Consider the following 12,153-nt stretch of genomic DNA (forward strand, 5'->3'; position numbering starts at 1 on the left):
GTTTGGAAAAAAAATCCCTTCGGCAGCAGGCATTTTTCAGCGAAATGAGGTTATAACTGAAAAAGTCTCTCCATTGCAGCTACCACATCTTAGTAATTGAGAGGGATGAGTACTAAATTGTAACTACAGTTTGAGAAATTTGGGGTGGGGGGAATGTTGCTACCAGCTATATAGAATAAGACAGTGTTTCTCGACCTTAGCGACTTTAAGTCCTATGGACTTCAACTCCCAGAATTCCCCAGCCAGCTCTGCTGGCTGGGGGATTCTAGCAGTTGAAGTCCACAGGACTTAAAGTTGCCAAGGTTGAGAAACACTGGAATAAGATCTTCTTGAACAATTTGAACATTAAAACAATACTTTGATAATGGCAACAGATTGCCAACTCAAACCCTAATGGGATTGTAGTGACCAGCATTTTTACTGGCTGTTGTTCCACATCAGCTGAAATTTCTGGATCATTTTCGAAGTATCATGTAATAAGTTAACAAAAGATAGATAACTATTAGTTACTCTGTCCAGATTGGTCCATAAAGTGGTCTTTCTACTAGCCTAATAAAAATGAGTAATGATACTAGTAACAAAGATAGATGTTAAAAATAAATGCCCTGTATACACAGAAAGAAAGGGACGTCACTTTTGATTTGTTTTCTGCAAGGTATTAGCATTCTTGTATTCTTCTCTTGTCTGTTTGTTCATTCTGATTTGAAGCGTTCCAATCAGGCAATTTTGGTGCTTTTAGTAGAAGGAAAACACACATCCAATAGAAATTGGTGAACAGATATTCGATAATTTCAATGATGGTAATCATACTGGCTCCACAAAATAAGCCCAGCTGACCACCAATATCAGCTGTAACAAAAGCAACAAATTTATTCATCTAGTGTTTTTAACTGCAACTCTATCCTTATTTAGTCAGAAATAACTTCATATTGGAGTCAATATAATTTAATACTATATATTACTATATATGTTAATACTATATATTAACAACTTGATCTCATGTGCATGTAAGAGCCGAGGTGGCACAGTGGTTAAATGCAGCACTGCAGGCTACTTCAGCTGACTGCAGTTCTGCAGTTCGGCTGTTCAAATCTCACCGGCTCAGGGTTGACTCAGCCTTCCACCCTTCCGAGGTGGGTAAAATGAGGACCCGGATTGTTGGGGGCAATATGCTGAGTCTGTAAACCGCTTAGAGAGGGCTGAAAACCCTATGAAGCGGTATATAAGTCTAACTGCTATTGCTATTGCTATTGCACAGAATATACTGTGTTAAATTTATAGTTCAGAATGAAAATGCATGTCAGCTGACCATTTTCTCCATATTGACATAGTATCTAACATGGAGATATGATACTGGCCCCTCAGTCCTATGAACATATTTGATGTTAATGAGACCAAAACGTGATAAAAACATATTCACCATAGGCCCGTAGATTTTATATATTTCGCCCATCCTTATATTTTCATCTATTTTTATATTAGAGTTGATTATAAGCAAATTGAAATAAAATAAGAACCATAAAGCTAATTACATATTATTCAGCCTTATCTGAACTAGCAATACCAGATCTAAAATGTAATTATAGACGACTTACCTAACAGTTCTGATACACTCAGTGCCTTCTGTTGCTGGGTCATTTTGTAATTCAAATTGTGGTATTTAATGTCAATATATACAAGATTATTCCTAAGGGTTATAAAGATACTGTGTTGTTATCAATTTAGCTATGCCTTTCTTTCTACAGATAGAAAAAAAGTCAATTAATAGCCGACCAAACACTTTACCTGTAATGCAGAGGTGGGTTCCTACCAGTTCGCATCTATTCAGTAGAGCCGGTTCGTCAAATCTACCAAACCGGTTAGAAGAGGTTCCACCAGTGGACCTGGAAAGCAGGCCACACCTACAGAAGAGGTTCCAAAAAAATTTGAAACCCACCACTGGTCCTTGGATATGATTATTCTACACTATCATGCTCATATTTATAAAACTCAGTGCCTCTGTGAAAGGTAAGGATGACTACTGCGTTTGTGGTGCAATCAGAACATTGTGTGTGTTGAAGTTATTTTAACGCAAACCAAAGATGCCTTTTAAAAAACAAGTTTACATCATATTCTTATGCATGTCAGTGCTATGTGTGAGGTAATTTAAGGTGGTTCTGACAAGTGTCGTCGGCATCTTTATATCTGGTCACATGGGCGTCAAGCCACTTCCATCCGGTCACATGGGCGTCAAGCCACTCCCACAAAGGAGGCCACACCCACAGAGTAGGTTCGAACAATTTTTGAAACCCACCACTGCTGTAATGTATTTGTTGTTTGGTCAGTAAGTTGTATTTGACTCTTTGTGACCCTATAGAGGGCACGGAATATGTCCCTATCCTCTACTGTCCATTGGAGTTTGCCAAATTCATGTTCATTGAATGAAACCTTTTACGTTTCAGTGGCTTCTTATACCCAGTTTTTCAGATCACAATAAGTCTCCGAATTGTGAGAAAAAGTAGACAAATAATTTGGACTAGGAAATTGTTGCTGCTGCTGTTTTACATCATCAACCTAAGACATTTTGATGCCTAGATGGATCAGCTTCTTCATATTAACCCAATCAAGGCATATATCATCAAAATAAAGCAGGTTTTGGAATGAGAAGGCAAATCTCACATATTCCTCCCTACTCTGGCATCAGAAATCAAATCATCAGTGAAATAATTATAATATGTTCCTGAGGCTGATGGGCTTAGTTAATATAAGTTGGAAGACAGAGGGAGGGGGAGAGAGAGGGAGGGAGGGAGGGAGGGAGAGGAAGAGAGAGGCAGGGAGGGAGAGAGGGAGATGCCTAATCCAATCAATTGAGGATTTTAATTAAAATGAAAGCTATCTGGCAGGCTTTGAATATTATTCTGTTAAAATTGGTTATTAAAATGAAAGAATTATATATTTCTAATTCCAAACTAATAGTTTTTCTAAATTTTGAATTCAGAGCCATTACATTTTATTTTATTTTTTTATGTGTAGTGAGAATTGGTAGTATGAAGTTTCTATTGCTTTTTGATGTTTTGCCATCAGTGACCAAGAGATTTAATAATATTTCCTAAGGGGTGTGTGTGTGTGTGTGTGTGTGCATGCGTTCGTGCGCATTCAAATGCTGAAATTATGGTCAATTATATACTCTTGAAAGTATATGCATATATGTCAATATGTATTTGTTCAATTTACATGGCTATTCATCTGCCATAGCAATCTAAATCTAAAAATACAGTAGTGCCTTGGTACTCATCGTTAATTGGTTCTGGGAGGTGTCATGAGTACCAAAAAAGATGAGGACCAAACAAATATTTCCCATAAGGAAATGTAGTGAGTCACAAGGCAGTTGACACCAAAAAGTTCTAGCTTGTGCATTGGGCATCAAACAAAAGTTGAGTACCAGCACAAAATTTTCACATCAAAATGCTTTGAGTACTAAATTCGAGCACTTGAGTACCAAGGTACCACTGTACATTAAAACAATATTTTAAAACCTATGAAAGCAACTGAGATAAAAAATATCTATAAACAATTCAAATTCAAATCACAACAGGGAGGTTCCAGCAAATTAGCCTAGATATTTTATATTTTAACAGTTTTGTTCTTTGACTGTAGATTCTTAAATAATAAAGAAATTACCTATTTCCATAGTAAATTACCATAGTATAGTAATCTATACAGTTAGTAACTATGTTAATGTGAATGACATTGATATGGAAATGCTGTAATTATTGGAACTATATATTGCTTTTTAATTTGAAAGATATTTAACAAAGTTTTAAAATTAAAAAAAAAAGAAATTACCTATTTTTTGCCTAGTTCTGAAAATTCAGGATTCATTAATGCAACAATTCCATTCTTAAGTAACATTTTCTCTTTAGAACAGTCTTACAATTACTTAATGTCTTTGCTAATGGACCCCATTTTTATGATTGTTGCCACAATAGATATGCTAATATTCTATACCTATAGCTCACAGCTATATTACTTTTTTACTTTTGTTTTTTTAATCAATGGATGACAATTAGATGACCATTTATAATGTTTATAATGTTTGCTTATTAATATGTTTGCTAGATTCATGTTGGTTAAGTACTTGGGAACAGAAATATTTTCCTGTCCTTTGTCAAGCTTCACTGAGTAATTGCAAGATAGAGCTCCATTTGTGGACAATCAAATATCAGAATAAATTAAATAAAAATGTTGATAGGAAACTCAGTCTGCAAAAAAGATCCATGGCACTCCTGTTTTTGATATAAAGCAAATACAGCTTTCGATCACAGCAATGACAGAGCAGGATGCTTTTTCTAGAATGATGTTTTCAATCTTTTCCACCCCTGAATCTTCACACTGATTCTCTTCTCCTAAATCAATCATGCAATAATCTGCACAGCACTTGATTTTCTGCTTTTAGCAGAATTAACAGTTCTTGGGTTATATCAGTAAATAAGAATGCAACAATGGGATTAAACTGAGAAAAGAGTTAAATATATCATCTTTCAAAGCACATAATTCTAATACAATTTGGCAAAAAAAAAAAACACCAGTTTGGCCTGTAGTCCTTTCAGGGACTAATAAAAATGTAGACTAGCCCAAAATATTACCAATATGTATATAATATCAAGAGCAGGGGTGTCAACCCACGGCACCATGTTGTCATGACGTGACATCATGACTTTTCCCCCTTCGCTAAAATTGGGGTTGGGCTGTGACACATCCGGCCCACAGGCTGTGAGTTTGACACCCCTGATCTAGAGAATAAGGAGCAGCTGAAAACATTTATTTACATCCAGTTCCTTTTTCCATTAGAGATCCAGGGACAGATCATACTGAGAAAGAGCTGCCAGGTGGCATCAACTTCATGATAAGATTTAAGGGTCTTTATCTACAGATGAAAAAAAGTCAATTTTTCATATTAAAAGAAAGGTAAAATGTTCGCCTGGTACGTCAGTTGCGCCCCTTTCTGGATCGGGATGCTCTGTGCACAGTCATCCATGACCTCGTCCTTTCTCGCCTGGACTACTGTAACGCTCTCTACATGGGGCTGCCCTTGAAGAGTACCCGGAAGCTTCAACTGGTCCAGAATGCAGCTGCGCAGGTTGTCATGGGGGCATCCAGGTCTCCCCTGTTACACGCCTTTTAGGTGGCCTGCACTAGTTGCCGGTTGTCTTCCGGGTGCGATTCAAGGTACTAATTATGACCTTTAAAGCGCTCCATGGCTTAGGCCCAGGGTACCTGCGAGACCACCTACTGCCACCGGTAGCCTCCCATTGTCCAGTGCGATCCCACAGAGTTGGCCTCCTCAGGATGCCGTCGGCCAGACAGTGTTGGCTAGTGACCCCCAGGGGGAGAGCCTTCTCTGTGGGAGCGCCTTCCCTCTGGAATGAGCTGCCCCCGGAGCTTTGTATAATCCCCGACCTCTGGTCCTTCCGACGCGCCCTAAAAAGTTGGCTTTTCCAGCAAGCCAGCCTCGCCTGAACAAAACAAATCAAATGATTGATTACTGTTAATTTTAATTTTAATTCTTTAAAAAAAATGTGTCATTGTCAATTTTAATTGAGTTTGGGTTATCCTATTTAATTTCTTTTTAACTCTTGTATTATGTGTTTCTTTTAATGTTGTACGCTGCCCTGAGTCCTTGGGAGAAGGGCGGCATATAAATCGAATAAACCTAAACCTAAACCTAAAAATGTTCTTGAGTAATCCTGGTAAATGCATGACTATATCCAAGCTACTTTCTGGAACATGCTTGATTTGCTATTAGTTTTATCAGGTCTTTCTTATTTCTTTTGTCTCCTACAAAAGTACTAACCAAGCCAAGCTTTGCATAGTTTCTAGACCCAATAGGATTAAGCAGGTGCTGCACAAGGAGTGAAACTAAATCTGAAATCTCTCCATGGCTTGACGCTATGATAAAAAAGAAAAATACCTGGCATATTCTGGTTTTTTCTTCAGCTTTGCAGATAGGAATTTGAGGCCTTGTTCACTTGCAAACGTAGAATACGAGATGGTGATTGGGTAATCTGTTTCTTCACATGGTACTGGACATGTGGAATTATGTGTTCCTACTGTACATAATCCCATGAATTCTATTTTATCTAAAATGGAAAAAATAAATATTATATACACCCAGAGGGAGAGACACTAAATTATCTTTTTGTTTGGCTTATCTTCTTAGATAATAGATGCCTTATCCAATGCAGGATTTTAAACTAAAAGTGTAAACTTAATTCAATCAATCAGAGTAGAGTTGCATTTCACATGTCCAGTATCCAGCGGTGGGTTCCTACCAGTTCGCACCTATTCGGTAGAACCGGTTCGTCAAATCTACCGAACCGGTTAGAAGAGGTTCCACCAGTGGACCCAGAAAGCAGGCCACACCTACAGAAGAGGTTCCAAATTTTTTTGAAACCCACCACTGGTCCTTGCATATGATTATTCTACACCTTCATGCTCATATTTATAAAATTCAGTGCCTCTGTGAAGGGTAAGGATGACTACTGCGTTTGTGGTGCAATCAGAACATTGCGTGTGTTGAAGTTGTTTTAACGCAAACCAAAGATGCCTTTTAAAAAACAAGATTACATCATATTCTTATGCATGCCAGTGCTGTGTGTGAGGTAATTTAAGGTGGTTCTGACAAGTGTCATTGGCATCTTCATATCCGGTCACGTGGGCGGCAAGCCACTCCCATCCAGTCACATGGGCGGCAAGCCACTCCCACAAAGGAGGCCACACCCACAGAGTAGGTTCGAACAATTTTTGAAACCCACCACTGCCAGTATCTTATTAAAAACCTCCAGTGGTGAACTTCTGAAGGCAAGCTGTTTAACTGTTTTCTTTAATTATAGGTTGCATCTCTCCTTGATTAGTTTCCACCCATTGTTTCTTATCCGGTCCTCTGGTGCTTTGGAAAATAAATTGACCTCATTCCCTCAAATACTGGAATACTACTATCATGCCCTCCCCCAATCCTTCTTTTCTCTAGACTAAGCCAAACCTAAATCCTGCAACTGTTCTTCAAATGGTTTAGTCTCCAGGCCTTTAATCATTTTAGTTGCTCTTCTTTGCACTGTTTCCAAAGTCTCAACATCTTTTTTATAATATGGTAACCAAAACTGGATGCATTATTCTAGGTGGGGTCTTACTAAGTCTTTATAAAGTGGTACTAAATAGTTTACTTGATTTTGATTCTGTCTCTGTTTATACAACCAAGGATTGTATTAGCTTAATTAATATATAATTAACAAATTAAAGTAAAGATTTTTTTTACATATTTTAAGGAGAACTTTAACCATTTTTGTTTATAATTCCTGTCTGTTCCCCACACTTCCTAGAGTTGGATTCCAGAAGGGTCCTATTTATTTACAAAGTTAATGTTAGCATCCTTATTTAGTACAGCCAGGTCTAATTAAAACTTATTTTGATAAAACTAATATCTTTCTCTTTATTTTATTTTACATCAATAAAATATTCACTGATGTTCAACTGCACTAGTTTGTGAATCTCACAAGATTGGTGGGGGAACCCAGGTCATATATCATCATTCACCCAGTGGCCATATTATCATGTCCATATCTTAGTGATCTAAGTATAATTTGGTACAGCTACAGTGCAATTTTTGAACCAGTTTTAGTTTTGTGATATTTATTGGTTATACTCACACAAAGCAGGAGAAACACAGCTGTAAAATTTCTCCAAGTCACATTCTGTGCCGTTTCCTTTTCAACAGGTGCATGGAACAGTTGCAGCAAATGAAAATTAGCAATATAAACAAAACTATGAATAGCACTTTCAATCTTATATTTCCATTCATCTAACAATGCAGCTTTATATCCACTCACAGGACATTTATAACATCTCTTTATATAGGAGAAAGAAGAAAATAACAGTATTTAGATTAACCTAGTCTATTGATGAATCAAATGGCAATTTCAGCCATTCTTTCTAGTACTTGTATCTCCTTTTAGGTTTTCCCTGAAAGTGGTATACAGAGAAGGTCTATATGTAGCAAAAATAGAATGTCCACTCTCTCCATAGCATAGGTATAATCACTGTTGCATTAATTATGATTTGTCACATTTATATATTTCTATTTTGAACCCATTTGTATTTTAATCTAAATGTATTGTAACCTCTGCTTTTGAACATCTTGGTAACTTTTTCTCCAATCATGATTCCTACAGTATTATTGGAAATTTTTTTTAACCCACACCCTTTGCAAAATAAGAAGTAATGTGTCAAGTTGTACCTGGCAGCATAAAAGGTAAACATCCACAGTACTTTTGTATAAGGTGGCCCTTGCATTCTTGTAGGCATCCATATGTACTGTAGATTTGATGATGCTGAAGCTTAATGTTTGGGTTGCATTCTCCCCAAGGGTATTCTTGGATAATTGTCTAATGTGAAAAAAAGGAAGTTTTATTTTGAACAAATGGCATCAATTTTAATGGCAAAGTATTGATGAAACAACTTTTAAAAATTAAACCCAGAAAAGTAATCACTGTAAAATGAACATTTTTAGCACAAATCATCTTCAAATACAAAACACAACTGAATACACTGTGAATTATATTCCTGGGTTGAAATAAATAAAAGCATTTTGCTTTATGGCAGAATCAAGGTCCTATCTCAATGTAACTTTTAAGGGATCCCTTTTCGTATCCCTTTTACCCTCTAATCCCCTAATCTTATTTGTCCCTATTTTTTTCCAAAAGCAGTTCATTATCAGGATTGAATTTGATTTAACAATGAAGATCAACAATTATTATTGTAGACTAAACCCTAAAGCTCCGTAATCTTTTAAAAACATGTTTATATAATTGTTACATTAATCAGATTTATATAATCCTAAAATTGATATACATGATTTTTAAGGCAGTTATTCAATATTTCTATATTCCATTTTAATGCCAATGATGTTATAAATGTATATGGTAATACCATCTTTCACCTTTAGTCTTCCCCATCAAATTGTTACTTATATTCTATTATATAAAAAGAACGCGGAAAATTATATCTGTTAATATTACCCCTAAATCAGGTCACTGTTACTAATCCTAATATATAAAGGTGTATATTCTTATTTCTTCCTCTATAAATTTCTAATCAGGCCATCATTATATTAGAAAAAAGAAGAAAAAATATATAGTAATTTCTTTCTATTCATCGTTTTAATATTTCAATTCCTATTCATTTTTTGCCTCCCATATTCCTGTCTTGGATCTTTATCTTTATCAACATCTGTATCTTCACCATTCAGACTGAATATTTCTCCCATCTCTATCCTCCTAATCTGCCAGGTCTCCAGAATATCTACCCACGCCCCTACCGCCCTTTCAAAAGTATCTTCCCAGTTATCTGATTCCATTTTTAAATTTCTTAATGTACTTTTCCCTTGGTTTATTTCATCAATCATTATTATCTTTATCATCTTCTCCTTCCCATCTTTTTGTTTTGTTTGCTGGCTTGTCTGTTCTGTCTTTTCTTTCATTTTTGTCTGCTATTTCCTCTTTCCTGGACTCTTTTATCTTCATTCATCATCAATTGTAGCATATTTTCTATTTTCCCATGTATGCTTTGCATTATGTACTTCATCTCTCTGTGATTCTTTTCCTTAGTACCCCTAATGGTTTGAAACATCAACACCATTTCTCTTGAAATCTCACTCCTTTCCCCCTGATGAAGCATCTTGTATTAACTTAATAAGTCCCACATACTGTATTTTATTATTGATCGCTTTAAAATGTAGAAAATAAAATAATATTGAACCTAATTTTGAATATCAAATGCTAATACTTACTTTTACCTGTTGAATCGCAGCATGGGCATGCATTCCCACTGGTGTAAAGACACCTAAACCATCAAATCGGGGAGGTTCTTTAGGTGAATGGATAGCAAAGGTTATGCCAGCATCAACAAAACCAAGATTAGGATCATCAGTGAACTGACCCTAATAAGAGTATTTAGAGAAAGACATAGTAAAATAAATGGGATAAATTCCATGTCAGTGATCTATTAATTGCTCTCCTGCAAAATGATCTACAGTGTTGATGAATTAAAACGAAACAACACAAACTGTATAGCTATGAAATATTGCTATATTATGTAATATGGCATTTTTATAATTAATTATCCTTCAACCATACTGGTTAAGATTGCCATTCTATATACACATACTGGACAGTGGGTCCAATTAGGTCTGAGCACTCATACATTTTAAATAATTATTTAAATGATTTTATTACTTTCTCAGTATAAATGCCAAAGCTTTTACTAAGCGTTTGGTCACTGACCAAAAGTTCAAACAAAAGCAAATGTAAAATATACACATTTTAGGGTAATCTTAGGTTTATGTCTTTGTGACTACTGTACAAATGATCATGCGGACTTGAGCTACATATCTTGGAATCTGGACTGCAAAATGAAGTGAGCGATGTTTCAGAATTACCCAAATACAATAAAAACTGACATGAAATTAAACAATGGAAAATGCCTTTATAAAAAATGTAGGTTAAAGCATACAATCTATTGCTTCTAATACTTGACAACTGCAAGAATCGATTCTCTCATCACAAACATCTGGTAGAAACCAATATGTTATTAAAGTCATTTAAACGATGGCATCATGTTGCACATGATATCATTAGTGCCCCCTGATCCCAACTTTGATTTTTCTCTCATGACTTTCTACCTTTGGCAAGGAAATAGCAAACAAATTATAGCAATTTACTAATCAGGGGAGTTTCAAAAAATAGTACATTCATGAGAATATCTCTACCTGTTTGACATCAAAAACCAAACTGAGGCCTCTTCCAGAAAGGCTAACTCTTCTTCTTGTAGGAAAGTTAATATGATTAAAAGTAAAGCAGTTCCCATATTCAGTAAAGACATGTGCAAAGTCCTTCCATGAAGAAAAAAACAAACACATGAAAAATGGAGTTAGTATTTTCCCATAGACTAAGGTGACCAGATTTTCAGATTGGAAAAGAGGGACGCCCTTGACCGGGGGGGGGGGGGGGCTTGATTAAAAAAAATTTTTTTTGTCAAAAGGTCACCCCAGGACACTGAAACCAGCATAAATACGAATCTGTTGCCAAACAAAATTTTGATCACGTGACCATGAGGATGTTGCAACGGTCGCTAAGTGTGAAAAATGGTCATCAGTCACTTTTTTCAATGCCATTGTAACTTTGGTCACTAAATGTTTTCCCCCTCCTCGAGACTCCTCACTTCTTCCTTCATTCCTCTTGCTTATCTACCTTCACCTTATCTTCTGCTCTTTCCCTCTCTTCCTTCCTTTCTCCTTCCATCCTCTCTTCTTTCCTCACTCACTCCCTTCCTCTTTTTTTCTCTTCCTTCCTCCTTCCATTCTTCCAGCTTCATTTCTTTTGCCTATCTACCTTCTCTGTCTTTCTGCTCTTTCCATTTCTTCGCTTCTGTTCCTTCCTTCTTCCCTCCTTTCCTATTTCTTCCTTCTTCCTTCCTTCTGCCTATCTACCTTCACCTTCTCTGTCTTTCTACTCTTTCCCTGTCTTCCCCTTTCCTCCCTCCCTCCCTTCTTTGCTTTCTAGTTCCATCTTTTCTTCTTTCCTCTCTCCCTCTTTTTCTTTTTTCCTTCCTTCCTCCTTCCTCTTGCCTATCAACTTTTTTTTATTTTTTTTTGTTACATAGACGACACATACCCACAACAATAAAAACAAAACAAAAAGAAAAAAACCCATCATCACATATAGCATGTCATTTGGTTACAAGTGTTTTAACATTTATCATTCTTATACATTTATTATTTCATTTAATAGGTTATAATATACAGTTTGGGTTGCTTTGTTTACCATCCCTTCCTCCTGTTATAACACCACCTTATTTTCCCTTTCTTTTCTCCCTTCCTCCCTTCTCTACTTTCTTCCTTCCTGCTCTCCTTTCCCTTCCTTCTTCCCTTACCTTTCTCCTACTCCTGCTCTTCCTCTTCCCCTTTCTACCCTCTCTCCCCCTCTTTCTCTCCTTTCCATCCTCCTCTCCTTACCTCTTTCTTCTTTCCATCATCCTTTCATTCTCTCCTCCTTTCTCCCTTTCTCCCAACTCCCTTTCTGGGAGTTGAAGTCCACACACTTTCAAGTCTCGAAGGTGAAG

The 12,153-nt window shown here is 36.4% G+C and overlaps 1 protein-coding gene across 3 annotated transcripts in view; it reads right to left on the reverse strand.

The window, feature by feature from the left end:
* Nucleotides 1–261: 261 nt before the first annotated feature.
* ASIC5 (acid sensing ion channel subunit family member 5) overlaps nt 262–12,153 on the reverse strand; it is a 31,329-nt gene continuing 19,437 nt past the window's right edge. For all 3 annotated transcript variants that reach the window (XM_032224694.1, XM_032224692.1, XM_032224691.1), the window contains exons 4-10: nt 10,802–10,924; nt 9,824–9,973; nt 8,273–8,420; nt 7,686–7,742; nt 5,951–6,119; nt 1,596–1,687; nt 262–849 (exon numbers count right to left, since the gene is read on the reverse strand). In XM_032224694.1, the coding sequence (XP_032080585.1) occupies nt 659–849; nt 1,596–1,687; nt 5,951–6,119; nt 7,686–7,742; nt 8,273–8,420; nt 9,824–9,973; nt 10,802–10,924 (930 nt within the window). In that variant the 3' untranslated portion in view covers nt 262–658. The remainder of the gene's footprint in view (nt 850–1,595; nt 1,688–5,950; nt 6,120–7,685; nt 7,743–8,272; nt 8,421–9,823; nt 9,974–10,801; nt 10,925–12,153) is intronic.

The sequence above is a fragment of the Thamnophis elegans genome, chromosome 9, assembly GCF_009769535.1.
Source record: "Thamnophis elegans isolate rThaEle1 chromosome 9, rThaEle1.pri, whole genome shotgun sequence".
Lineage (NCBI taxonomy): Eukaryota > Metazoa > Chordata > Lepidosauria > Squamata > Colubridae > Thamnophis > Thamnophis elegans.